Source organism: Microtus pennsylvanicus, chromosome 7 (genome assembly GCF_037038515.1).
Source record: "Microtus pennsylvanicus isolate mMicPen1 chromosome 7, mMicPen1.hap1, whole genome shotgun sequence".
NCBI lineage: Eukaryota > Metazoa > Chordata > Mammalia > Rodentia > Cricetidae > Microtus > Microtus pennsylvanicus.
In genome coordinates this window covers 91,646,190-91,672,591 of record NC_134585.1, presented here as the reverse complement: position 1 = coordinate 91,672,591, position 26,402 = coordinate 91,646,190, and the positions used below count along the sequence as shown (strand labels likewise).

Genomic DNA, 26,402 nt, shown 5'->3' with positions numbered 1-26,402 from the left:
TACTGCATTCTATTTGCATGTTTTCTACTGTGCTGATGGCTTTATATTCAGATGCTGCGTAGCTTTGCTGAAGCACTCATGGGCTGTCTTTCCTACACCGTCACTCTTCAAACTCCCAGGCAGCCACGGCACCACGTGGAAGCATTCCAATAAGATACAAAAATCCTACAAGACTGTAGTGACTGCGGTCTGCAAGGATCATTCTGTAAAGGTGGCTCAGGGCTTATCCCTGGCCTCCGACCCTGTTAAATAAGTAAAACGTATATAATTTTCATGATCTTTAGATGTGGGTATGGAAACTTGGAACACTGAGGATTGTTCAAGGTCGTGAACTAGAATCTGGCTCAGGTAGGACTGTGCCACACAACACCATCACAATTGTGTATCTTGACTGTTTGACTTTTTCTACAGCACAGCTTATAGTGACAGGTGAGTCACTGTGAGACTGGAAGTTCCCTGTGTAGAACTATCCTTGCTCCCTTTCGTGGCAGCTTTTCTTTGGAAATGCATTTAACAGACTTCTGAAACTCACTAGCATTCCTGCTGGTCTTGTATTTTCCCTGAGAAATCTTGTTGAACTGGTTCCTGGTGCATTTGGGGAGAGAGCACCGCTGCTGGGCTGTCCCCCTCAGTTTTGGGGATGCAATCCTGAAATGTGGAATAACCAACAGAAATGTCTTCTTCGGAGACCATAGGTGGGTGGTCACTGGACTCGCTTTCTTTGGAAGTCGCTTGCTCCTCTTTCTGCTTGTGCCGGGCTGCACAGAGCTCCTCTTGAAGTACGGAAAACCCTGTAGGGAAGAATAATTGAAAATATTCAGAAATTTTACTCACACTAGGGGCCTGTTTGGTAAGGAATGCTTTGCTCCACACCCTGCTGGAGGAGATGTTAGAGAGATGAAAAAGAGATGCTGCTGGTGACTTTGGGATGCTGACCACTTAGGGGAGGCTAGGGAAGATGCATGGTGCCTGTCAGTGAACTATGGAACCACTTCCTTGGTGATGTGTTTGAAGGAGCCCTAGTGGCAAGCAGTTATCTCCTGTGATAGTCGGGTCATAGAGTCTAAGAGGGAAGAAGAATCCACAACACCTTGCGTTCAGGTGCTCACGTGGGGCTAAGGAATCCCACTACATCCAGAACAATGCTGCGTCACTGAGAGACTGAGACGGATTGGAGTGTGGAAAGGAGATAAAAAAACATCAAAATTGGGTTTGAAAAAAAGGAGAGATAATAATTATTTTCATCAAATGCTACCAAGGTATGGAGGAATTTGAACGTGGAGGATTTGATGAGAAAACAATTACTGGATTTTACAAAGGGATTGGAATAGCACAAAGGTCTCAAGAGACAGGAAGAAGAAACAGGACATCCCAGCTTCTCTCTTGAAGAGATTTCCTACAAAACGGACAGAGAAACAAAGCAGACCCAGGGAGGGGGCTACGCAGGGTCAGAAGACCTATGCACTTTGTTTTTCTTTTAAGGATGGGACTCTTAAAGTGCAATGGCATTGGACATGGCTCCAACTATAAGAGCCAAATGGATATTTGCAGGAGTGAAGCCCTCGATCACATAGAGGATAAAATTCAGCACAAAAGGTGCAGTAGCTTTAGCAAATAAGGGAACTTAGCATACTGTGGCAGGAAGAAAGGTAAAGTGTGCACACTTAGACACCTCATCTTGGTGGATTTTACGGTGGAAAAGTGTAGAGATTTACTTATAAATGTTTCTAGGAAACCTGAAGTGTGTCCAATAAGTAGGAATAAATAAGGGGAAGAGAAATGAAATGTTGAGGAAGGGCTGAAGGAAGAAGTGAAAGCAGAAACTAGAGAGAAGGAGCAGAAGTAAGAAGGGTCGAAGTTGGGAAAGAATGGAGGAGAGACAAGCAAGTGAGAATGAATTCAGTATAAATTTATATGTAAAGGTCCCAGGGCTAGTGCTCAAAGGCTCCAGCCGGTCTGAAGAACTCTCCATTCAGAAATAAAGACCAAAGTGGGATGCTGATGTACTGTAGTACTTAATTGCCACAGGGTGACTGGCAATGATGTTTTAGTGCAAAACATAAATTCAGTGGTTAAAATAGATCAACTTATGTAAGCATCAGAAGTGTTCTTCAAGGGACTGAGGAAAAAGAAACTGGGTTGGGGCACCCATGGTAGGGAGACAATAAAGACTGAGTAGAGGGAGTTACCAAATGGACAGGGAGAGAAATGGAGGTGGAATAGAAACAAATACATCGTCACCAAGGGCTATAGTCTGTTGCCTAAAAACAAAACAAAACAAAAAAAATGCAGGCAGCTCCTGAATTATTCACTACCCCGTACGGCCAACAGACATCACTTGACCTTCACTGTTGTCCAGCACAATGGTCTGTTCCATTTCTGCATAGCTGTGGCTCAGGCGCTCCTGGAGGGGTTCTGTGTTGGTCTCCAGGAGATGGACAATATCCATCCTGTTGATCTTGGTGAGGCATTCGATGAGGATAGTATCTGAGAGATTAGAGAAAAGGCGCATTCCGTACATGTGAGAGGTCGTCTCTGGGGGTTCTTTCACTCAGTGGCCACACTAAGTTCTTGGTTTCTATATCAGAACCTGGTGACACCTAACTAGGTCCTTCGTAAAGAGAGGCAAATAGCAATGTGTGGACCCTACATACTCTAAACCCTGAAAGCAGAGTTGCCAGATGAGCCACAGGACTCAGCTCCATGTGAACTCCAGGCAGAAACAGAGACTTCAGCTCTATCTCAAATACTGTGTGAAATTTAGTTATATTAAACTATATTTGATGATCATCTGTTTTCTTAAGTTCAATCGAGTACCTTCCTGTTTTTATTGGCCAAATATTCCAGTGCTGCTAAAAAGGAATATGGGAGAAAAACAAGCAGCAAAGGATATGAAGGCAGATCTTCACAGAGACTTGAGAGAAAGGGATGAAGGTGTGTGGCAGCCATGGTCTGTCTCCCTTAACCATATCACTCACCATCAGAGTAGCTGCTTGCTTCCCCTCCCTATATACCTAAACTCCAAGAGAGGAACAGGAACATGAGCTGCAGGCAGCACACCACCCATAAATAGTTATGACCACACAACTGTGCCCATTAACCAATGCTTAGGACCTGCTAGGTCTCCGTGATCCTTCCGTTGGCAGCTGGCACTGGTAGCATTGCCAAATACTTGGCATTGTTTGCAAACACACCATGCAGGATTTCTCACGGAACAATATTATTTTACAAAATGACAGCAGCCTGTTGTCCTTCACTAACAGTGCTTCTTAGAATGCTGATGTTCAGCAGTTTATCTTAACTGATTTTGTGAGAATGAAATCTTTGGGTGCTCCTCTTTCACCTTGGGATAACACTTCTAGCTGAGCGTTTCCCCACCTACCTGTGGCATGCTTCCCATCCCTCTCCAGCCAGTACTTCAGCAGTGCATGGCTCTGGTCTTGAAGGGAGTTGGGGTTCTCAATTCGAATTTGGTGGATCTGCTCTTCGGTGAAATCCAGTTCTCTTGCTAATTCTAAAACAAGAACAACAAAAGGCTCCATTGTCTACATTGTTAGCGCAATGACTCTTCAGGTTTGAGTCTCCACACCTTGCTTCGTGATTTGTAAGTGATAGGATCCTGTGTTGCTAAGAGCATTCAGGTTAGAAGTGACTCATACATACCTTTGATACATTAGCATTAACAATCTCTCTCCCTTAAAATTGGATATAGAATTAATTATATGTAAATGGAGATCAGAACATTATCACTCGTTTAGATTTTAATCGAGATGATGGAAGATAAATGACTGTACAGGAGAAACCGCATTTCCTACGTTTGTAGATTTCCATCTTCTTCAAATCCTGTTTCTGGAAATGTACGCAAACATTTGTTGTAGCTAATTTATAGTGGTCAGGTATGCTCCTTTCTTTATTTGATGTCCATAAAGGGAAGGTCTGTGAAACATTAAACTAGCATAGCGTAGAAGTAAAATAGATTTTTTTCCAAGCTGGGCATAGTGGTGCACATCTTTAATCCTCCCCAGCACTCGGGAGGCAGAGGCAGGCAGATCTCTGTGAGCTGAGGCCAGCCTGGTCTTTACTGGGAGTTCCAGGATGGCCAGGGCTACATAGAGAAATCCTTTCTCAAACGTATCTTCTACAAAAAGTTTCTTTATTTTACTATTAATATTCTATATGAATACTTGATGCTTGTGCACACTATTGCAATGTGTAGGTATGCATTTGTGTGTAAAAGCAAATGGCTTCTATTGTCTACCTGGTATCTTCAATATTAAAAATATCCTTGATCTAGTAATTTTATTTTACTGATGTATTGGCTTTTCCTTTTCTTTCATTCTGTTTGATTATAAGGTTTACAGTTTTGCTACCTTTATACTTAACACATTTAGTACGTATTATTACATACATATTCAAGGAAAATAATACATATCTAATATGCCAACAAGGGATATTTTGGTATCATTATCTCCTCCAAATCCTTACAGAATTATTCTAAAATTACCAAAAGAGAGAAAATGGCCATTTCTACTGCTTCCAGTCATTTATTCCAAGTTATCAATCATCTTTGAGAATAGGTAGGTTCTTATTCTTTTCCAAATCTTCAAGAAACTGATAGAAGAGTATTATCTCTGCACTGTTTGTCTCAGTGAAGCATATTCAAGTAATACTCAAGAAACCAAATCAGAGTTTAAAATAATACATATAAAAGCAAGGTAGACTATAATACTGCTGAATATTAAGTCACAGGCAGATGAAAAAATATTTTAAATTTATAAATCATAATTTGCAAGTAACAATATGGATATTAGAATTCATTTTCTCTTAATAAATTGCTCAGCATATACTCTATACTTCAATACCCCTACAGCAAAAAAATCACATCTCATTTGTATGTTCTTTAACATTCTCCCAGAACACACTCTAGTATTATTTACTATGAAGACACTTGACATCAAACATCAAAAATATGCAGCCCTGGTGAAATCTCAAATGTTACAAAAATTGCCAGACTTGGTAGCTCACATCTGTATTCTCAGCACTGAGGCAGAGGGGTTTACCATGAGTTTAGGCCAGTTTAAGGTATTTAGTGAGCTCCAGGTTGGCCTGGAACCTGTCTCATGAAAAAAAAAAGATTATAAAAATTGAATCTAAAATTGTGTGAAACGTGGGAATCTTCCTGCAGTTTAGCTAACTATAAGAGGATGGGTAAACAGGGTTATTCTCAAAGTCTTCAAACCTAAGCTCTAAACTCCAGAATTGTTGTGAACCCTACGCTCAGGCTGCACCATTAGCTATGGCATTGGATTCTTCAACTCACAGATTTCTCCTCACACTATTCCTTATAGTCTTCCTCGAGAAAGATAAAGAAAAATTCTTTAACTGAGTGTTTTTTGTTATATATATAAAAAAACTAGATCACACCAATTACCTGTCCAGCTGAAGCCAAGATGATCAGCAATATAAGCCAGCCTCTCTTCAATCCGCTCCTGCTCATCTTGGGGATCTACAGAAGGTCAAAAACAGAATGGCCAAAGAGTATCTGGGACAGCAAGGGAACCACAGTACTGATCATCCAAGGAAGGGAGTCACTGATATCTGAAGTTGCACAAATTAGCTATCATGGTTTCGGTCATATGAAGTGCTGTGTTTTCTGATTTCTGGGGTAGAATGGGAGAATGAATCCCATGTGGTGAATCGTGGGAACCATCTGCTTCCATATCCCTTTAATGAAGACTAATAACTGAGCAGAATGTCTAGTTATCTCAGGGCTTTCCTTTTCCAGTTTTGAAAAAAACGGCCCGTGTAAGCATGCTCATTTTGCACACGAAATATTGGAAAAAAAATCACAAATGGGATATAGAAGTGGAGTGACTGGCTGGGCTCTACTACTAAAGCCTATGGAGGTGTCAGTCACCACCACGTCCCGCCCGAAAGAAAGCACGAAGAATTATCTTAGTCATGGTTGGACCGACCAGCCTGTCCAGGAACAACACTGTCCTACTGACCTCGAAAGAAGACAAGATAAAGGCACTTTAACTTTGTCTGTCAGGCTGGTAGGATATTTGCTTCTGAGGCAGAGTTTCTGGCACCTGTTCCTAAGTAAAGGCATGAGCGCTCCCTCTCACAAACTAGAATTCATCCTAGTCCATTTAACTGCTGTAGATTGATGGGCAATATCAAGAAATTCTATGTCACCCAAATTTAGGAGTAAGTCTTCATTTAGAGATAGTGGAAGTCTGCCGGTGACCTCCCAAAGTCACCCGTGGTTTCCTTTCTTCACACTTTCAAGAGCCATCATTCCGTTATATCGTGCAAAGTTTGAGATTTGTTGTCTGCTGAATCTCATCTAAACACGTTCACCATCTGTCTACTTCACAAATAAAGAGCGATTTTTTTTACCTTAGGTTTGTTTGTTTAATATGGTTACCATGGTATCTGAAAGCCAACCTCTCTGAATTGAAAACCAGACCCACAATAATTAGAATTTCAGGATGTGAGCAATCTTTTTGAGTAAAGGGCTTCCTAATCATGACAAAATTGAATGTACCAATTATTGAAAGTACATAAAGATGAGAAATTCAAGCACTAAGTCCTTGTGCTGTGAAACCCATATGCTCAGGTGTAAAAGCGAAAGTATTTAACTTGAGGTTAAACCTGGAACTCCAGAACAACAAAACTCAAAGCTTGTGTGGCTTTACGTGCAGCAGCTAAAGAAAGGCAAGGTCCCCGATGCTTGGTTATGTTTATGTTTCTGATAAGCATTCTCATTACTCAATCTTGAGATTGTTTCATAGACAAGAGTATACAGAAAAAGCACAAAACACAAAAAGGGCTTACACAAACACATTAACCACTACAGAAAGCTTAAAGAAAAATGAGACACAAATCACAAAATAAAACAAACGTTACACACCAAAGAAGAAAAAAAAATCTCTATTGAATTTATGACATGCGTAGCACAGGGAATTCCAGCGGCTGGCAAATACCTTCAGTACGGTCATGGCCATTTTCATCAGGGATGCGTTCAATCATAGTCTCAATGGACTCATCCCAAATGGGCCTTGTGTCAAAGATGTCCTCAGGAACTGAAAGCTCAGGCTCAACAGCTGGCAGATTTTCAATGACTGACACCTCCAGGGCACTACTACTTTCATCATCTGAAGGCGGCTCCTGCTCCCTTTCCGACTGTGTGAGCCTGTCCACTAACTTAGAAGCCTCGTCACTAATCTCCTCAAAGAATTCTATGGAGTTTCTATAAAGGTCAAAGAAATGTTCCCTACTCTCTTTTGTGGGGCTTGTGCCTGTCCTGCTGGAAGATGGGGTGCTTCTGCTTTTAACTGGCAATCGGGATGCAAACAGCTTTGGTTTGGTGGCCCCTTCTTCCGATTCTGACTCAAACCCTTCTGCCCTTTCCCGACTCTCTGTTTCTGTCTCAATGTAACTTCTGGCTTTTACTGGGCATTTGGTCTTAGCATCCAAAGCACTAGCATCTGATTCAGATTTGCTTCTACCATCTGGGGCTCTGCTTAATGTGTCTTGTCCCTGGGGAACAGCTGTCTTCTGGAAAGATGTGTCTGGATGGGAGAGCTGCCACTCGGTTCTTTGGGTGGGTGCTTTGATGGGGATTTTGGACTTTGGTTTGGTGTCGTCCTCCTTACTTTCCTCATCCATACCAGATGAGAAATCATCAGAAAATGCGCTCTCATCCTCTGCAGATGGAGGGACTGGGACCGAAGCAGAGACAGCCTGCATAGGAATTTGAGGTTTGCTTTCAGCAGAAGGCACATTCTCCATGGGTGCAGTAGGGATCTCAATCACAGACTTCTGTTCCTCTGGAGAAGACTCTAGGGACTCATCATCCCGGTCTGAATGAATAGACCTGGTGACTGTGGAAAAGTCCATCTGAACAACAGGCTGAGGGAAGGCAGGGCAAGACAGCTGCCTCACAGTGCTCAGAGAAGATGTATCACTAGACGGCACGGTGGGGAGGCCCTCCGCTGCTGTGGAGACGGGCTCTTTTGCGGGCAGTTCAGAGGAAGCGAGAGTCATCATTTCGGCATCAAGGTTAGCATCTGAGGCAGGTGATTCCTCTATCTCTTCACTCACATCATCAGGAAGTAATTCTCCCTCATCGTCTACGGCTTCTTTGGAGTCTGAAAGTTCCAGTGACTCACTTGTGTTTTCCAGCTGTGGCAGCTCGGCCCCTGTGGCTCCTTCCTTCGAGTCTTTGGAGACAGTCTCTTCATTGGACTCTTGACCAATCTGGAAAAACGGTAGGCTTTCATCCGCATAGGACCTTTTTGTCATATCAATAGCACCACTTCGGGTCATCTCAAACAACTTGCCTTCCTGGAAGAGGAATGGGTTTTGTTCACTCGTTGGGGTCCCCTCTTCAGTTGGGGTCCTGGCAGGAGTCGTATCGGGAGTGGTACCCTGGGATTGTCGGTCTACCATCAAACCAAATATCTTCTGTTCTTCCTCCTTCACTCGAGCTTCAAAGGCTTCATCATCTTCGCGGATTTCACTCCAGGAGTCAGCATCCACATCGGTTTTGGTGATGATGACTTTGCTCACTTGCTCACCGGCGACCGCAGGTGCATTTGGTGTCACGGGGGCTACAGATGAGGGAGGCTCATCTGCCTGCATGCCCCACAAGGTACTTTTTTGCTCGGGTTCAGTTTCTAGGCCACGGCTCTCAAATTTTGACTCTTGGCTTGAGACAGTTCTACTCGAGGAGTTTGTCGTTACTGCATCCTCAGCACAGGATCTGAGGACAACAGAGTACACTTCCGGTGAAGAAACAACTGTGGCATGACAGGTATCTGTTTGGATTTTGCTCTCCTCACCAGAGAAAAATGATGACGAAGGAACGTTTTCATATGGGCTGGTTATTTGATGGTCAGAATTGTCATCCGTCTCAGCTAAGTCAGACACTGGAACGTTCATGGCAAACCTATCCGTTTGAGGTGTAGGAGATACATCTTCAGTCAGACAGTCCCCTGACGTGTTCTCCAAAGTCTCAGTAGTTATTGTGGCCTCTGCTTTTACAGGGGAAGATGGAGAGGGTATTTCTTTAGCTGATTCCTTTCTTTCAGACACTGCACAATGCGACAAAGACAAGCAAGAGCCATCACTGGGGAAATCCATTTGCGCAGATTCCACTCCAGAAGGATCAGGCTCTCTTCCTTTAGGATCATTTTCACAAGGCTTCTGGAGAACCAGCGACTCTTTATCAATGGTCAGCTGTTCCTCAACATCATTATATGCTGAACTCTGAACTCCTAAGGAGATAGGGGTGGCTGAGTCACCAGGGCTCACAGCCTCACAACCATGGCCATCACAGGTTTTTGACTGATGGGTCTCTCTGTTCAGATCATCGTAAGACCTATCAACACCATCAGTAGAAGGAGTCTGATGGTCTTCAGCTAAATGAGATTCGCCATCTTTGTCTTCTTCTGACTTACCCGGCTCCTCTTGAATATCCTCATTCATCTTGAAAGTGTATTGTTTGGTAATGATAGGCTGGAACTGGGATTCTTCAGGGCTGGAATTTGAGTCTATGCTGGATGGAAGGGGAGATGGAGGTTGCACTCGAATAACCGGCTCTGTCAGAAGTCCTGAGTCAGCACCTTTACTTAGATGTGTCAGCTCAGGTTCACTTTCAGAGGAGGAAGAAGCTTTTCTGCTCTCTGAAGTCACCAGTACAGGGACCTCACCCTCATCAGCCACGCTCTCCATCTGTTTCTGTTCATCTGCTTCTACTGAACAGTCAGCATCGGGGTCTGAGGCCGAGGAGGATTCATCTTGCCTGGGTTCTTTCTTGTAGTCCCTTTTCTGCTTTGCCTCTTGCTCAAGTTCATCAAACGTTTTAATTTTGGTTACCATTTTGAACATTTCCTCTTCTGGCGTGAATCTCTTTTTCTCCCCATTTTCAGAGTCCTCCTCCTCTGCGCATTCATGAATCACAGCTGGTTTCGGTGTGCTTGAATCTGAAGTCTTGGGTGTGACCTCATAGCTAACCTCTTCAGAGCTGGGTGTGTCAGGGGAGAGGGGGCTTTTCCCGGAGCTCTCCATGAGGGACGTCTGCTCAAGGCTATCATCCTCAGCACTGCCATCGGGGTCTCGGAGCAGCCGAGAACGCATGGAAGCCACTTCAACAACAAGATCTGTTTTGGTCATAGCTGCAGGGAGAGGAAAGTGACTTGGGAGAATTCCTGCTTTCATTTTAGGCTCCACTGGGCTGCTCTCAAGGGAGTCCCTGCAAGGGGACTCTTTCAGAGGACTGGGTTCCAGAGAATCGGGAGTCTTGTGTGAGGAGTTGTCTTCCAGCACAGGGCTGGCTTCTAGAGAGTCTTTGTGGCTTACTGCTAATGATTCATCAGCCATTGGGCTGAGGATCTCACTATCCCGGCTAGGGAGTGGAAGTTCTAACCCTTGGGGACTTCTAACGGCTCCCTGGGGCTTTGCTTCTGTCCCCTCACCTGTCTTCACAGAAGCATCTGATGGTGGAAAGGTCTTTGTCACCTCGGAGGGCGTTGTGGATTCCTGAGTTTCACTTTCTGGTTGGGTCTCATAAGCGGAACTAACAAGTGGGAGCTGACTTACATCACAAGACCCCTTCTCAGTAAACGCCTGGCTTGTTTCATTGGCTAATGATACACGGTGGCTGCTAGGGCAACCGTCTTGTTTGGAGTACGCATCTTGGGAAGCATCTTGGGTGACCTCCTTCTGACCATGCTCAGTGGAGGACTCTGAACCCCCAGTTACCTCAGCACCTTGTGTTTCAGAACTATCAGGAATGTCTTTAGCTACAGGAAGCTCTGTTTCTGAATGACTTTCTGTGCGTGTGTCTACCTTGGTTTCCTTGATATCTCCAATTTGTTCCTCACTTTTCTTTGGTGAAAAAGAAAGACTCTCTGGACTTGTCTCGGGGGTTTCTGCTAGGCCCTCATGCTTGTAGCTCTCTTCTGAACTGATCTGAGGGGTGCCCTCCATCAGGCTGCCACAAGGGGAGCCTGCTATAACTTCCTGCTTCAGGCTTTCGGAGCTGCCACCCAGAGCCCCGCTCTGTAAAGACAGAGCTGGAAGAAACTCGTCTTTCATGTAATCTAGCGGAAGGGTTGTGTTGAAAGGACTTGTGATTATTTGGTCTAACTGAATCTGAGCCTTCTCTGTCTCCTCGGTGAGGCGGAACTGCTGGTATTTGTCATTGTCTTCTAACTCTTGCTTGATGACGTCAGAAAAGTCAGTGGAGGTTTTCCTGTCTGGGCTGATCTGAAGATCCATGTCTCCTTGCTCATCTACTATTTTGTCTTGAAGGGTCTCACTGCCCCGAGGGCTTCCGTCTGCCACCACTGATGGAATGGGCTCAGGTGTTTTAATAACATGGGCTTTCTCAAACCTTTCTCTAACTGGATCTTCTGTCCTGAGCCCAACAGTGATGGTGGAAGAACGGAACCTTCTGGATTCAGTAGGAGCTGTCACTGGAAACCTCTGGCTACGCTTGACTGTCTGGCTCTCTGCTCTCTGAGTTACTGTGTGCCCCTTTTCTTTTTCTACCCGAGTTTTACTTTTGTCTTGTGGTTGCTTTTGCTTTGTTGATTTGTGCTCAAAGAGTCCTGTCTTGTGTTTCGATGGGTCCTGACCTGATTGGAAGGCTTTCATCAACTCCCGGACAGACATTGTCTCCTCAATTCGTTCTGTTTTGGAGGTGGGAGATACAGGTGGCTGCTTTTCTGTCTTCCCAGGGGACACAGGTAGGTGCTTATCGTTTTTCCCAGTAGTTGACATGGGGGCCTGCTTCTCTGCGGTTCTTGCAGATGGTGAAACTGGCAAGCGTTTCTCGGTTCTCCCGGGTGACACAGGAGGGCGCTTCTCTGTTCTTCCACATGACGGTACTGGGGGACGTTTGTCTGTTTTACCCGAAGGTGACACAGGTGTGTGCCGCTCCGTTTTCACAGATGACACAGGGGAATGCCTTTCATTTTTTGTTGACGGGGATCCGGGTGAGTGTTTCTCAGGCTTACCTGAGGATACTGGTGAATGTCGTTCGGTTTTTGGCGACGGTGACACGGGTGAGTGTTTCTCCGTTTTGCCTGAAGGTGACACTGGCGTGTGTCTTTCAGTTTTTGCAGAGGAAGAAAGGGAAGAGTGCCGGTCTGTTTTAGAGGAAGGAGATGACTTTGAAGAAGGTGACCCAGCTGGCTGTGTCCTGGGCGTGGTCTTTTTAGGCACATCCTCTTTGCCTTTGACTCTGATGGGCAACTTGCTTCGACCTTTCTGCTCATCTTCTACTCGCTTCTGAAGGGCCTTTACTTTGTCCTTTATGGAACCAATAGGAGTTTCTTCTATCAGAGGAGAGGTGGCCTTGGCAGTGGGAAGGGGTTCGGGGGCCAGGCCTCGCTCTTCATCTACCGACTCCTCTGAGCTACCTTTCTTAAGTTCAGTCGTTTCTTCACTGCCTTGAGGGCTTTCATCTTTTGGTTTCTGCTTTTCTTTTAGTTTCCTCCGCACTGGCTTCTTTATCACCAGGCTTGGTTTGGACTGCTTCTGGGCACTCTGTTTCTCCTCTGCTGGCACAGCCTTCCCTTTATTATTCTCAGAGCTCTTGCCAACAGCTGAGGCCTGACTCGTCTCCCCTGACTTCTCCTGAGCTGTTTGTGGCTTCTTTTCATGAGAAGCGTATGAGTTTAGGTCATCCGTAAGGTAATTCACTAAGCCAGTGGAGTCCTTCTCTGATTTGACCTTGGTGCCCCTGTCTACTCTGACTTCTACACATGGGCGTTCAGTGATTTCTACAGGTGCGTGCTGCTTGGCCTCTTCAATTTCCTCATCACTGACAATGACCCATTCCTCTTCTAGCTCTCGCTCAGACTGAGACCTCTGCACTCTGCCTTCATCTCTGACACAGGTGCCACTTCGCAGGATTGCGTTCACCTTCTCTAAGTCCTCCTTAACTCTTTCAACAATTTCGAACGGTTCGCCTGGCTCCTCGTCAGCAGCCTTCGCCAGCTCTTTCACTTTGAGGGAACCTGCCTTATCAGACACATCTGTGGTCAAGATGGCCGTCATTTTGATCAGATCTTGTTTCATCTCAGAAACTTCAGAGAGCAAGTCCGGACTGGCTAAGACGGGAACTTCATTAACCAGGTGGCTTTTCAGGACAGATGTTTCTGTCGACTCTGTCTCATCATCTTTGATGTGAATGAAAAACATCGAAAGTAAAATGGAAATCAAAAAAGATATCTGGCAAAATGTAATCAGGACCAAAACAACACAGCGTCTTTTCCTGGTGGTGGAAGGGGCAACAGAATGGGCTGGGGATGGTGGATCCACAAGGTCTCAAGGAACAAGAGCAAAGCAAGGCTAACGGAAAAAAATAACTGAAAAGGAAAATGAGCAGGAAATAACTTGCTTAATTTTCTCACTTGTAGCACATTCATACATACAACAGAGCTATCACAGATACTCAAGACATACATTAAAAAATCACAAATCAAAAGAAGAAGAGCGCAGTGAAATTACACAGAGATATCTCAAGATTGTCCAGATATTACAGATCAATGTCAGAAAACAAAACAAAACAAAAAAAACCATGGGTAAAAAAAATAGAAAAAAAAAAGCGTTAGAAATTGCAGAAACCCGATTTCCTCTCTGAGTAAGCCAGTCGGAGCCGATTCAGAATTGCACCCAACTATATCCATACATTTTCAATTCCACAGGTTTCGAATTTGGTCAAGTACCGTCCTGCCAGCATACAGCAATGGCAGAACACACGTCTGAGTCAGCTGCAGACTGGCATTTCGTCGAGGGGAAATCCACACCTGACGATGACACACATCTCGTGCGGAGAGGCATGGCCCTTTCCTCGGAGGGACCTCCTTGTTTAGAGATGTTGTAGACAGACCAAGGAGGAGGATAAAGGAAAGGGAAGGACAAATGGACGGAAACAACAGTTGTGATGGAACGTTTATGTGAGGCCAGAGTTAAAAGGTGATGCGTGGCAAACCCAAATTAGAGACAGTCACACAGGACACACACACAGTTGATGTAAGCCAAGTTATTTCCATGCAAAGCAAAGGTGGAGTAAAGCTGCTGGGCAGGGGCCGCCTTGCAGAAAAGTGCAGGCAAGGAAGGAGGTGAGAAATTAGAACAAAAAGTAAAACGTTACTGTGATGAAGCATAGTTACTCCCTACCAGTCCGTGCGGGGGTCTGTGAGATCTACTGGAGTCACAGGTGGGGTGGGGCTCCTTTAATCACGACAAATGCAAGAAACTCTCGGGGTTGGCTTACATAAAAGCTTCAGTAAAGGCCTTACTAAGAGAACCCTTCTCTGGATGTTATTTTATGGCTGTGTGAAAACTCTGAGGTGATTGTCTTTTAAACAAAACCAAGCATGAATCTGCCGTTGAGATCTGGAAGATATTCCAAGTATTTAGGTGTCATTCAAGAGAACCCATAGTATTATAGCAACATGGGAACATTACTATTTTTTTAACTGACCCAGACCAATAATTTTAACTCTGACTAGCTTGTACAAAGGAGTAAATGAAGGGGCCATTTCATTTACATTTCATTAAGTCAATACAATAGCCCTATAGAAGGAGGAGAAAGAGAAAATAAAAACACTTAAAAAAAAAAACCAATGAAGGCAAAAATAATATGTGGCATATGCAAAACTGTATTCTCTAGAGAGAACTTGTATTTGTTTAGAGGCTAGCACATGTGATTAGACACATGTGCTCTATATAAAATATATTAAAATCAATCTATAGTAATGCTGATATGTTTATTCATATATATTATTGAAGACATCAGAATCTCAGAGTTTCAACTTGAACATAAGTTCAAGGGACATAAGGATAAGCCCCAGTTAAAGTCAATCCAACAGGACAGCAGCAAATTACAATGAACTAAGACTTCTAGGAGAACAGGCCTGTAGGTCGCCAGCGTGATGCTTTGAATAAGACCTGCCTATAAAGTTTGGGGTACTTGGTCCCGAGGTGACGTTTGTTTGGTGAGGCTTAGGGGGTATGGCCTTGCTGGAGGAAGTGTGTCACTAGGACAATAGTGCTCTCTCTGCCCATTGGTGGTTTCCAGAGTCCAACAGGTCTGCCGCCTACTACCCCTGCTCTGCCATCACGGGCTCTAACGCTCAGCAACCGTAAGCCCCACAAAAGACTCTTCTTTGTAAGTTGCTTTGTTCATGTGTTTTATAGCAGCACCACAAAAGTGACTAACCTAACCATCTAGGGCAAGATGACCACGACATACGGCTCTGTGTACTTTCCTTTCAGGAAAATGCTACCCTGGGATAAGATGAATCAACATAAATCTTAATACTTAATAAGATTAAAAATTAGAATATTTTTCTCAAGTGTTTAAGGCATAAGGTGGAAAAAAAATCTATAAAATTCAACTTGGGTTTCTACACAGGAAGCCAGACGGTCACAGAGACCAGGCTGACAAGATGAAACGTGGCTAGATCATTACAAACCTCGCGTGAACTCAGGAATGCTTCCTGTATTAGATTTTGTTGGGGATTTTGAATTGTTATTTAAATATAACCACACTGTGATCAGTAATTGCATCCAGTAGTCTTTAATTTTTGCATTCTTTTCTTTTTGTGCCCCCCCTCCCCTTTAGAAATTTTCACAAAATTCTGTTAGCTCTCACCTAAAGACTTAAGTATACTTCACCACAGTAAGAGGGCAAGGAGGGCGGGGTATGGGGGGGCGCTTGAGCTTCGGCTCAAAACTCTGAGACAGTATCGCTTTTGTAGGCGTTCTTCCAGAGGCAAGGCTCTTTACAGAGGCCACTGTGGCTTTGTGTAGAAAGTAATACTGTCATGTCAGTGCAGGGGAAAAAAATGAGGTGGCAATGTTACGCTAACAGATGGACGAAACGGTGGGGTGGCTTTCTAAACAAGCTTGACAGCAATGCCAGGGTTACAGGAATGTCAAAAGAAAGTGAATGCTTAATGAATAATCATTGCATTTAATGCTAATTAATTCACAAATTAGGCATACTTATGATTTAACTGGCCAAGCTGCGTTTATAAGTATACATTAATGATTAATAAGAACTATACAAAAATGTAATTATTATAGTGGTTAGTAATGGCAACTAGCTTGCATCTTAATTCATGCTTCTTTTCATTACAGCCAGCTTTCAAACAAACTCAATTTTATTCAAAGTCTTACTTTTTTCTGATGTCATACCGATCTGAAAGAAAACATACACAAATTCAATGGTTACAAACAGCTCTTGGCTCAGAGTCGCTTATGTGCATAGTAAGATCCTATTTGTGGTTATGCACATAGGAGTGACAACGTATACTAGAAGAAAGCCAAAGACATCAGCTACCGTTTTGTATATATAAATAAACACATATTCATACATCATTTCTAGAAACTACAGGAAGAATATGTTACCCTTGGAAAGAGGCAAGCCAACTGTGTTTGATGTAAGAAAATGCATATTAGGGAAAAGGTTACAAGTTACAATTAAATGAGAAAAAAAAAAGAATGGCAAAGCATCCTGGGTGATAAGTTCTATAGAAGTCATTTCCTAGCAACACTGCTCCAAACTGCTCCACAGCTGTTCACACGTTCCTTTAAGGAAGAACAGAAACTTCCTGAAAGTATTTCACAGGAAACAACCACGTATCTAATGGAAATGGCTCAGCTGTGAACACAGTAAAATCGGTTTCACCATTTTTATGCTCTTTGTGGATGGGGTGAAGGTGTCACATTTCATGAGCCAGGGAGACAGAATCCCTGAGCACAGAAGGACATTGTGTATGTGACAGTGACCCACACAGGAAATGACCAATCACACACCTGATGGCCTGTGTGACTGCCAGTCCACCTCTGTTCCCTAGCTTCCTATGAAAGAAGAGGGAAATGGTGGCAGTCCTATGGACTAAGGCCATGCATTTGAAGTTGGTGGGCACAGAACATTTATTATGCTTTTCTTTGTATTTTTACATTTCAGGCACATTGGCATAAACATTTAAAAATGAAGGCATATTAAAATGTATGCACTAGTGATAATTAGTTTGGAAACAGTTAAACACAGACAGGAAACAGAAGTTCTTATATTTGTGGATAAATATAAGGAGTTTTTCAATAATTTCTTTCATCTCTGTTATAACAATGGGTGTTTTGCGACCGTTAAAAAGAAGAGAAACATATATTTGCTTTAAGAATCAATATGGATATCACTCAGATATTTCAAGATGCCATCCTTAGAACTTGTTTTCTACATCTGTATGTAACTTCACACAGAAGATAGGTGAGAGAAAACCATGCTGGTAAGGTGTGCAGAACACTGAGATCTGCAAATATACTTTATGAGGAATGCTAATTATAAATATGTTTGTATCATGATCATGGAGTCTAATAAATGGCTGAAGGTGGGTTAGTCTTAGTGATTCTCGGCCATGGTGTTAGGACCACAGTGCACTCATAAAAGGTACTAACTTTAATTTACATAAACTAAACATAAACAAATCTGCACAGTGCAGATTAGAGCCGAGAAGATTCAAGAACCCCCAAATACACCAGCACACACCCTAGTAATTACCAGAGTGCTGATGTCAGCACAGGCCCAGCTTCAGGAAAACTTTGCTGCTAGTGAGGCTATGAGAGCTACAAAGCTAACCATTGTGTCTGCTCGCTGTCACCTTCAGACTCCGCCAGTCTAGCCTTTGAGTGTCACCAAGACAACGGCCTGGCCATTAGGAGTGGCAGAGAATTACATACTCTTACGTAGAGGGCTAAAATAAAAAAGGAAACTGCGGTTCTCTGAATGCCAGTCACAAGATGAAAAAAAAATAGGAGTAGGAAGGTAGACTAAAATTCTGCTCATCTAATTGCTAAAAATAGCTGCCTACTCTCCAAAAATTAGAGGTCAACCACATGCTCTTCTTAGTAGCTCCAGCAATGACAGAGCCAGGAACAAGTGACGCTGTTGTAAAATTACCTCTTCCTCCTGCTCTTGATCTGACTCAGATTCCTGGATGCCCCAAGATGCCGTGCAAGATGGAAAAAAGGGAGAAGGAAGAAACGTTTAGAGGAAAAGAGTAAATACGTCCATCTGCAAGCATCAAGGCAGGCACACAGTACATTCAGGCTGCTTTGTTAAATAGTTTATAGAAGACAGCTAAAGAAGATTGATCAAAGTTTATACATTCAAAGACACACACACACACACACACACAAATGACAAATATACCAATTCCTGACCTGAAGTTACCAACAGCCCAAAGCTTGATATTTAATGGATCTGGTGGAATTGATTCACAGAAAAGGTGATGATGACATTACCCCAGTTATAATGGGACTGACTGAAACTGTCAAACTGCATCACTAAGTTTGTGCTGCAAATGTTTTCAACACTTGGGCACTACACACGTTTTATTATATACTACATCCTCAGTATATCTTAAAGATGCAATGTTTGGCATTTTATTCTTTTCATCTTGAGTGACTAAATAGAAAACCACCATAGCATTAATAACACTGTGTGCTGTATCTTGTCTCAAAAAATACAAAATGAAGTAAATGCTTTCTCTCACAGAACATGGAGAGCCCGGAGACCAGTCATAGCACGTTCATACTATATCTCTGGGTGGCCTGTGCAGCTTTCCCGTGGCTCTTAACTCTGCCTCTAGAGACTAACCACCAAGGTGCATTTGTGTCATGGGATTGCAATTAGATCACATTTTCATGGTTGATCTATCTGCTGCTACATTTCAATGGCATCGGAACATCATGAATATCATATATGGAAATAGATACTCAATTTCTGTTTTTAATTATTAAGAAGTAACAACATAAAACATACGCTAAGAGCCGTCTTCTATAAAACTGGTATCTATTTCCAAGACTGAATATTTAAACCAATACATTCTGTGGCAACTATGAGGAGGTAAAAGTAATATAGAGAATTCTTGGTTCTGCAGATTCAGGAGTGAAAGTTGAAGCATTCCCCTACTTCCCATGCATCACCCACTATTCAGCCCTTTGCCAAGTGCAGAACAAACTGAACATCTGTAGCAGCTACGCACAGACTGCCATCTGCAGCTGGCTGTTTTTAAATGGTATTAGCTTATAGGGGAAAAAGGCTTTCAGAATAACATTCCCCATGTCATTTAACTGGTTCAGTCACCTCCTTTGATACCCTAGTAATAGTCAATGTATAATGCCATCGAGAAAGAGTTAGATTGAAAGTAATATTAGGTAGACTTGCATCAGAAAAAAACAAAAGTCTTTCTGGTGTTGCATCAAATGTACTCCTGTCAAGAGGACATTTTTATCCTGATCATGTTAAATTAACTGAAAAGTTACTTTAAAATTCTTACACCATTTAAACAGGACAGGTTATAATATAAACAGGCAAAGCTAAAACACGAGTCGTATGCTCCGAACCTTTAAGCTGACCCAGCTGAGTGAGTAGTGAGGAATAACTACCACACTAGCACCCTGGTGGGAGGCAAGGCACCATGTGGTCTCAGGAATGCACAGAGAAACAAGAACAGAAAAATTGCCAATTGCTTTTTCTTTAAAACCCAGCTCAAAAGGCATTAAAATTAAAGCGAATTTTTTCTCTGCCATATCTGCTATATAAAAATAAAAGCCTCCATAAAAGTGCATTAAATGCCAAAGAAGGCGAGAATTGCTTTTTTTCTTTACTGAATTGAAAAAAAAAATCACTTAAGGGGCAGGATACCAAAAATAATGTGTGCATGTTCTTGTGCTGAATATCTCTTATAAAGAAGTTGAAACTCAAATTTCTGGACTGCCCTGAGAACACTACAGGATTCACAATACCTTTGCATAAATCGGCAGGGTGATGTTTAAGTTGCAAATGGCTTGATGCACCAGGCCTCTTGTGGATTTGGGTTCCTTCATGAACGAGAGTCGCCCGCAAGGTTCCTGAGTTGTATCACGTACCTTGAACAAGAAAGACATGGGTTTCACTGACGTCTGACATCAGATGAGGTTGGGGGGGCATAATTACACTCGGGTGACACTTCAAGGAGGGACATAGGAACCACAGACTCCAAGCTCTTCTCCTTTCTATTTTGGTATCGTTGTTTACAATCACTCTTTCAGGCATTGCTGATTGAAAAAGCTGTACCTCTATTAAGGTGGCTACCAGGATGGTTGGATATGCACGCAATGTCAGATGAAGCTAACCGTCATGTTAAGTCACATGCATGGGATTCCCTTCAGACCTTATATAAAGTTTTACATACAAAATAACCAGTAGCTGTGGTTACTTTTCTGTATATCAGGTTGCCAAAATGAATTTGCGTTTCTTGAGATTGTGGTAAAATATACTTGTCATACAACCATACATTTCTATGATTTTTAAGTGCTATGAAAGTGCATTCATGAAGTTGTGCAATCACCACTATTTTCCAGAGCTTTCTATTCACCCAGACAGAAACTGTGCCCAGTACACATTTCACCTACCACTCCTTGTCCCTGACAACTTCCAAACAATTTTGGGTCTCCATGGATTTCTCTGCTTTGTAAAGTGGACTCATATAGTATTTTCCCTGTGTTTTACTGACTTAGGATATTTTTAAGTTCATTGCCAACATCAGAATTTCATTCTATTTTAACTGTGGTTTTGTAATGGGAAACATCATTTCAGGTGTATTTAGCCATTTTAGGTGTATAATTCAGAGGTGACAGAGCATGCATTTTGTTGTATAGCTGTCACGACCATCCATGTGCATGCAGAATTGCTTCCCAAATTGAAAGTCTCCATGTATTAAGCAACAGCTCCTCTTTCCTCGGACCCCTTTTCCATGATACCCACCCTTTTACTTTCTGCATTTATGAGTTTTACTACCCTGGGTATCCCTTAGTAATTGGACCCATTCAACAACAAACTTTCTATATGTTGAACTGATGAAAGTACATGAAGTCTACAGCTCTAACTAGAATGATTTCTTATTGGACCCTGAGATTCTGGGTCTTTGAAGAAATTACTACAAAAAGTTATCAGTGCTCTTTTGGTGTCTACATTAGTGACATCCACATACATTTTAAAATCTAAGTATGAATATCTAAAAGTGACAGCAGTGAACAAACGGGAGGGGTGGGAGTTTAAGCCACTAGTAGAGTCACTGCCTACGCCTAGTAATAGCTAGGAGTGAAGCCCTAAGTTTAATTCTCAGCAACACAGAGAGATGGAGACACAGAAAGAGACAGAGACCGAGACAGACAGAGCAGGCTCCATCTGGGGAACAGTTATTAATGTTTCTACTTAATAACGTGGTCATAGTTTGTCCTCATTTCTCTCATAAATGTGCTCTCTCATCAAAATAAACAGTTGACTTTGAAATTCAAGAATAAACTAAAAGGTATGCTTTTTTGTAAACATTTGTAAAATGTGTTTCAAAATCATTGGAAATGTTTGAAAAGCACATATTCTCATTATGAAGGTAACTAAAAACAACCCTTGGACTTTCTGTATGGATGTATGTACTTGTATGTATGTAAAGGCATAACTGATTTTTGGTTTTATATATACATTACCTTGACAAAGAGAGGAAGTCTGTTTTCTTTGAAGGCAAAAAAGCTGAATATATGATGTTGGCCACTCTTGGTTAGTGGTACCAGGTTTCCAAAACAATCAACATAAATTGGTTTTCCTTCTAGTACCTAAGATAAGACAGAAAACCAACATGGTCTGAGATAGCTACAATCACTTTCATGTCATTTATAACAAACAGGTAGTAAGTGTACTTGGAACCTTCAGTTCTCAGAATATACATACAACAATGTTCACACTGCTCACTGCCATCTGTCATAGACATGACAAGTCCCCAGGATGCACCAAGGCTATATTCTTACCTCCACATCCCTGCTCCTGGCCACCTCAGAGAAGTTTTCTTGTTGTTCAAGGGTCTTATCTACTTTATCATCTGTCATACAGAAGCACCGCAACCTGGCTTCAATGGGGTCATGTGATTTGGCAAAGACTACAAATTTGGCCATATATGGTACACAGATAATTTCTCTATACACTTGCGATGCAAAGGAAACAGATTCCTGAATCTGTCGACAATCTATCAGCCAGAACCTACAAAAAGAGAGAAAACCAGTTACCTAAAGTTTAAAGTATGCCATTTGAAAAAAATTTAGTTTCTTTAATATGATCAATATAGCCACCAAATGTTTTTTGAAAAAGAAAGGAGAGAGAAAGAGATCAAAAAGAAACAAAGACAGAAATGGCAAGGAAAACAAGGGATGGGCATTTAAGTCTGGAGGCATCAAGAAGGAGAGATATATCAGATTTTTAAGATTGGTTACGATGAAGAGGGAATATGCTCAATGGACAATAAACACTTAGAACTAAAAGCCATTATGTAGCATACTACCATGCATAAGTAATGAATCCAGTAGAGATTATGTACCTCCCAAAGCAAAATAAAACCAAACAAATAGATTGACTTAAATGTTCTAGCTGTGTTTCTCTTTTTGAAAACTCTTCTTTATAATCAATCTTTTGACATATAAAGTGATGGCTTTTAGAATATTTGGGAATAAAAGTTCCACATCAGACAGTATGATATAGATTTCTCTGACTGAGCACTCTTTCCCTTGATTTCGCTTCTATTCATTTAATCTTCTGACGATTCAATGCCATGCCCTCACTGCGTCATCATCCAAGGGACTCGCTCGCCACCAAGACTGAATCAGACCAAGCAGAAACTTAAAGATGTTCACCTATCCATCAAAGACTATACGAATAAAAATGAATATTAGAATTCAATTACTGTATGTAAAAGAAATAATAGAAGAAATAATGGAAGATACCTTCAGTCTCTTAAGTCTCATGCAAATGTGTTAGGGTGTATAACACATTGTAACTCTTTAGCCACTAAGCAAGGTACACTGACTATGTGTCATTCTACTGAAAAAGCAACTCTTCATGTGTATTGTTGGCTAACAGGAAACTTTTCATTCCTTGGGGACTGGAAGTACCACGAGCGGTTGCCAAAGCTAGCATCAGAATCCTACTGCCAAAGCAGAGAGACACGTATTTCCCAAAAAATCTATTCTGAATGCATGCAGGACTTGGTTATTGTAGTGTTACTATACAAGTCAAAATAAATACAAGCCCAACTTAATATTAAACAACTGCAACCAAAATTCCCTTGAAAGAATTAAGAAACAACATCAAACAACAAAAAGAAAAGATCGTTTTGGGGAGAAAGAAAGAAATCCAGTGAATGGGCTTTTCTGGGCTGCACACACATACCTGGCAGACACGTTGGTTGTAAAGGAAACACATTCATTGACGAATGTTAGTGGCGTAGTTCCTGTGATGTCTTCCCACTGCGCAGGCGTGGTTCCACCTGAAATAGCATGAGTGTGGAAGATGGTTGGGCAAAATGCCAGACACTAGATTGTAAATAAAGTCTTTGTGGGTTCTGACTATTCACTTGTGTGGTCCCTCCATCCACAAAAAGACACAATGAGACTACCATGAACTGGGATACAGGTTAGTAAATTTATAGGATGCAGGTTAGAGCAATTGCCTAGTGTGTGACCAGCCCCATGTTCAATCCTCACTGCCAAGAAATAAAGAAAAGAGGGAGGGATGGAGGGAAGGAGGGAGGGAGGGAGGAAGGGAGGGATGGAAAGAGAAAGAGAGGAAGAGAGAGAGAGAGAGAGAGAGAGAGAGAGAGAGAGAGAGAGAGAGAACAGCCAAACAAAACAACTTTCAGGGCTAAGAATATGTAGCTCAGGAGTAAAGTGCTTGCCTTTTCTAGCAAATAACATGTCCTAGGTTCAATCACCAGCACCACAAGCAAACAATAAAATGAAATAAAATAAGAAATAAAAAAGAAGAAAATAAATTTAATTAAATCAAAATGAGAGTACAAACTCTCAAAACTACATACTAAAAAATGACACTTCAAAAAGGCAAATGCCACCTTAAGATAAGCTAAATTTATGGGAAATTATTTGAATATCTGTTTACTAGGCATTGTGTATCTTGGCCTGCTAAAAAGACTGCTGAAAAAGAAAAAAGAATCATTGATTTTATCCAGTGCTGGACCCCACATGCTACGAGACTGATCTGGCAGGCAAGATGTGCCCACTGGTGCAATGGTGACCAGACTGTTGATGGGGAACCAGCTGCTCTCTTGGTTGGCTTGAGACTGCTCCACTGCAGGAAATGCATGTATAGTTCTCTAATCATGGTCACAGAAAAACCATAAGCCCTAGGGGGAAAACCATATTGCCAAACGGCCTTCTGTTTATATCCAGAGCTGTAAACCTTGGCCAGAGAAGCTCCTTACTGATGTAGGTCGTGGTTAAGGCAGAGATGCATACCTGCTCTCAGTGCTAAGAACAGGACATTGTGAGTGGGACAACTACATCACCCCGTCTCCCCCTCTAGGCAAGGGAGCATTGCAGAAGAGGAACAAGAGGAATAAAGAAGAAGAAGGAGCGGATAAAGGGGGTGGGAGGAGTGTTGTGAGATGCTGGCTGCTGAACACAGGGTGTTGGGCGGCTCAATTCTCAGAACTGGGTCACCTGCACTAGATCACCCCAGGAAATCCTGCATATACAGGAAAGAGCCGTCAAGACAACACTCATAAATGAGGAGATACTGGCAATCTATGCTTACTAGGAGAAAGAAAGGGTCACTTTTCTTCTTCGAGGGGCAGTCACTGGTAGATTGGGTTGCCCACGTCTATCAGCTGGTGGGTGGCCCTATACCATGCACATATGGACAGCACTAATAACTCAGTAGGTTACAAATATTAAATTTAAAACATTTATTTTAAAAATAAATATGCATATCAAGTATATACGCTTGATACATACAAACTATTACAATAGTTTGATATACAAACATGGTTGAGAAAATATTTTTTTAACCTTTTGTTCACCTAGTTAATTAAAAATGCTTTCCCTGAATTATTGTATCTAACCACATAGCTTTTTGATACAAGGTCTTGTTATATTGTCCAGATAGGCCTTGAACTCAAAATCCACCAGCCTCAGCCTTCCAAATACTGGCTCACAGACGTTCGCCTACATTCTCAGCTTCCAGGGCATAATTAACCTGGCACGTCCTGAGTTTTTTACTATTATTTCAATATCTTCTAGAACTCTCCATGCTATGCCTCACCTGTTATGCTGCAGAGTAATCTTAGGGTTGGTGCATCTCCCCCAAAACCATTCAGCATGACATCACTTGAAGCTTTGGGAACAGGAATCGTCATGGTGATAGGCTTGTGAAACTTCCTTCTCCTGGGTTCCAAAGTGACTATAGGACTGAAGGTTGCTTTATTGCCTAGAATCTTCTTCACCAACTCACTGTGCATGGGTTGAGCCTTTCGAGGGAAGAAAAAAAAAGACATTGAACTATATAGTATCCTACATAATGTCAACAATCACAACCAGACAAACAATGTTTATTATTTCACAAATGAGGTGAATGGATTTCATATGTGGTAGCTGTTAAGTTTATTTAGCACTATTAATCGCTCACAATTGAGAAAAGAATTTATTACATTTTATTTTTATTTATTTATTGCATGTTAGAAGTGTGTGTGGCTGGGTTACATGCTATAGCCCACATACGCAGGTCAGAAGACAACCTGAGGAAGTCATGTCGCATTTTCCATCACGTGGTTTCCAGAACCGCATTCAGGTCGTCGGGGCTCAGCAGCCAGCCCCTTCACCAGCCGAGTCATCTCACCTGCCCCACCCCCACAATTTGTGGCTCTTTGGTCTCCTGTGTTAGCCTTTGTTCGCTCAGGGAAACTTTATTTAGGTGATATTTCAACTCTCATGTGAAAACCTAATTGCAACCCGGGTGATAAAATCCCACAGTATCTTCTGCCGCCTACTTGCACATACCTGCAGACCTACACGGATGCGCTTGGTGAGCGCACCCTCGGGGAAGACGGCTTGCACCTGGGACACCACGGTGCTGCTCAGCACTCCACCCTCTGGGCCAATCAGGTTGCTGTCCTGTTTGATGCGGGACACCACCGCAAAGTACTGTGGGAAGTCACGAGTGATGATTCGGCAGATTCGTTTCTTTTCCAGGTCCTCCGGACTGTCCAGCACTGAGACAAGAAATGATCCATCCTCATGAAGCTAGTGACTCCTGAGAACATTCTAGCAGACTCATGGGCTCATGATTAATAGTAATCAGGGGGAACGGCAAAGCTCCCCTTTAGTAAATGTTAAAACACAAGGCCATCCTTACACTAAATACATAAATACTGGGATCTTTCCTCAACTCTCGGCAATTTGCAGGTACACTTTTGGGGAACGTAGGCCTTTCCAGAGTAGTGGGAAAGAAATGTATCTCGGGTCAGATGTGCCTGTGCAGTGCGGTGTCT

The 26,402-nt window shown here is 42.4% G+C and overlaps 1 protein-coding gene across 50 annotated transcripts in view; it reads right to left on the bottom strand.

Annotated features, from left to right (window-relative positions):
* Ank2 (ankyrin 2) overlaps window positions 1-26,402 on the bottom strand; it is a 521,939-nt gene that overhangs the window by 12,094 nt on the left and 483,443 nt on the right. For 26 of the 50 annotated variants that reach the window (XM_075981403.1, XM_075981404.1, XM_075981391.1 and 23 more), the window contains 13 exons: window positions 25,912-26,123; window positions 25,178-25,382; window positions 23,291-23,387; window positions 21,880-22,108; window positions 21,562-21,687; window positions 19,840-19,962; window positions 17,990-18,022; window positions 16,207-16,228; window positions 6,990-13,196; window positions 5,432-5,506; window positions 3,383-3,514; window positions 2,344-2,487; window positions 533-791 (listed from right to left, as the gene is read on the bottom strand). In XM_075981403.1, coding sequence (XP_075837518.1) covers window positions 533-791; window positions 2,344-2,487; window positions 3,383-3,514; window positions 5,432-5,506; window positions 6,990-13,196; window positions 16,207-16,228; window positions 17,990-18,022; window positions 19,840-19,962; window positions 21,562-21,687; window positions 21,880-22,108; window positions 23,291-23,387; window positions 25,178-25,382; window positions 25,912-26,123 — 7,864 coding nt within the window. The remainder of the gene's footprint in view (window positions 1-532; window positions 792-2,343; window positions 2,488-3,382; window positions 3,515-5,431; window positions 5,507-6,989; window positions 13,197-16,206; window positions 16,229-17,989; window positions 18,023-19,839; window positions 19,963-21,561; window positions 21,688-21,879; window positions 22,109-23,290; window positions 23,388-25,177; window positions 25,383-25,911; window positions 26,124-26,402) is intronic. The other 24 variants (XM_075981421.1, XM_075981420.1, XM_075981417.1 and 21 more) reach the window with 1 other exon arrangement.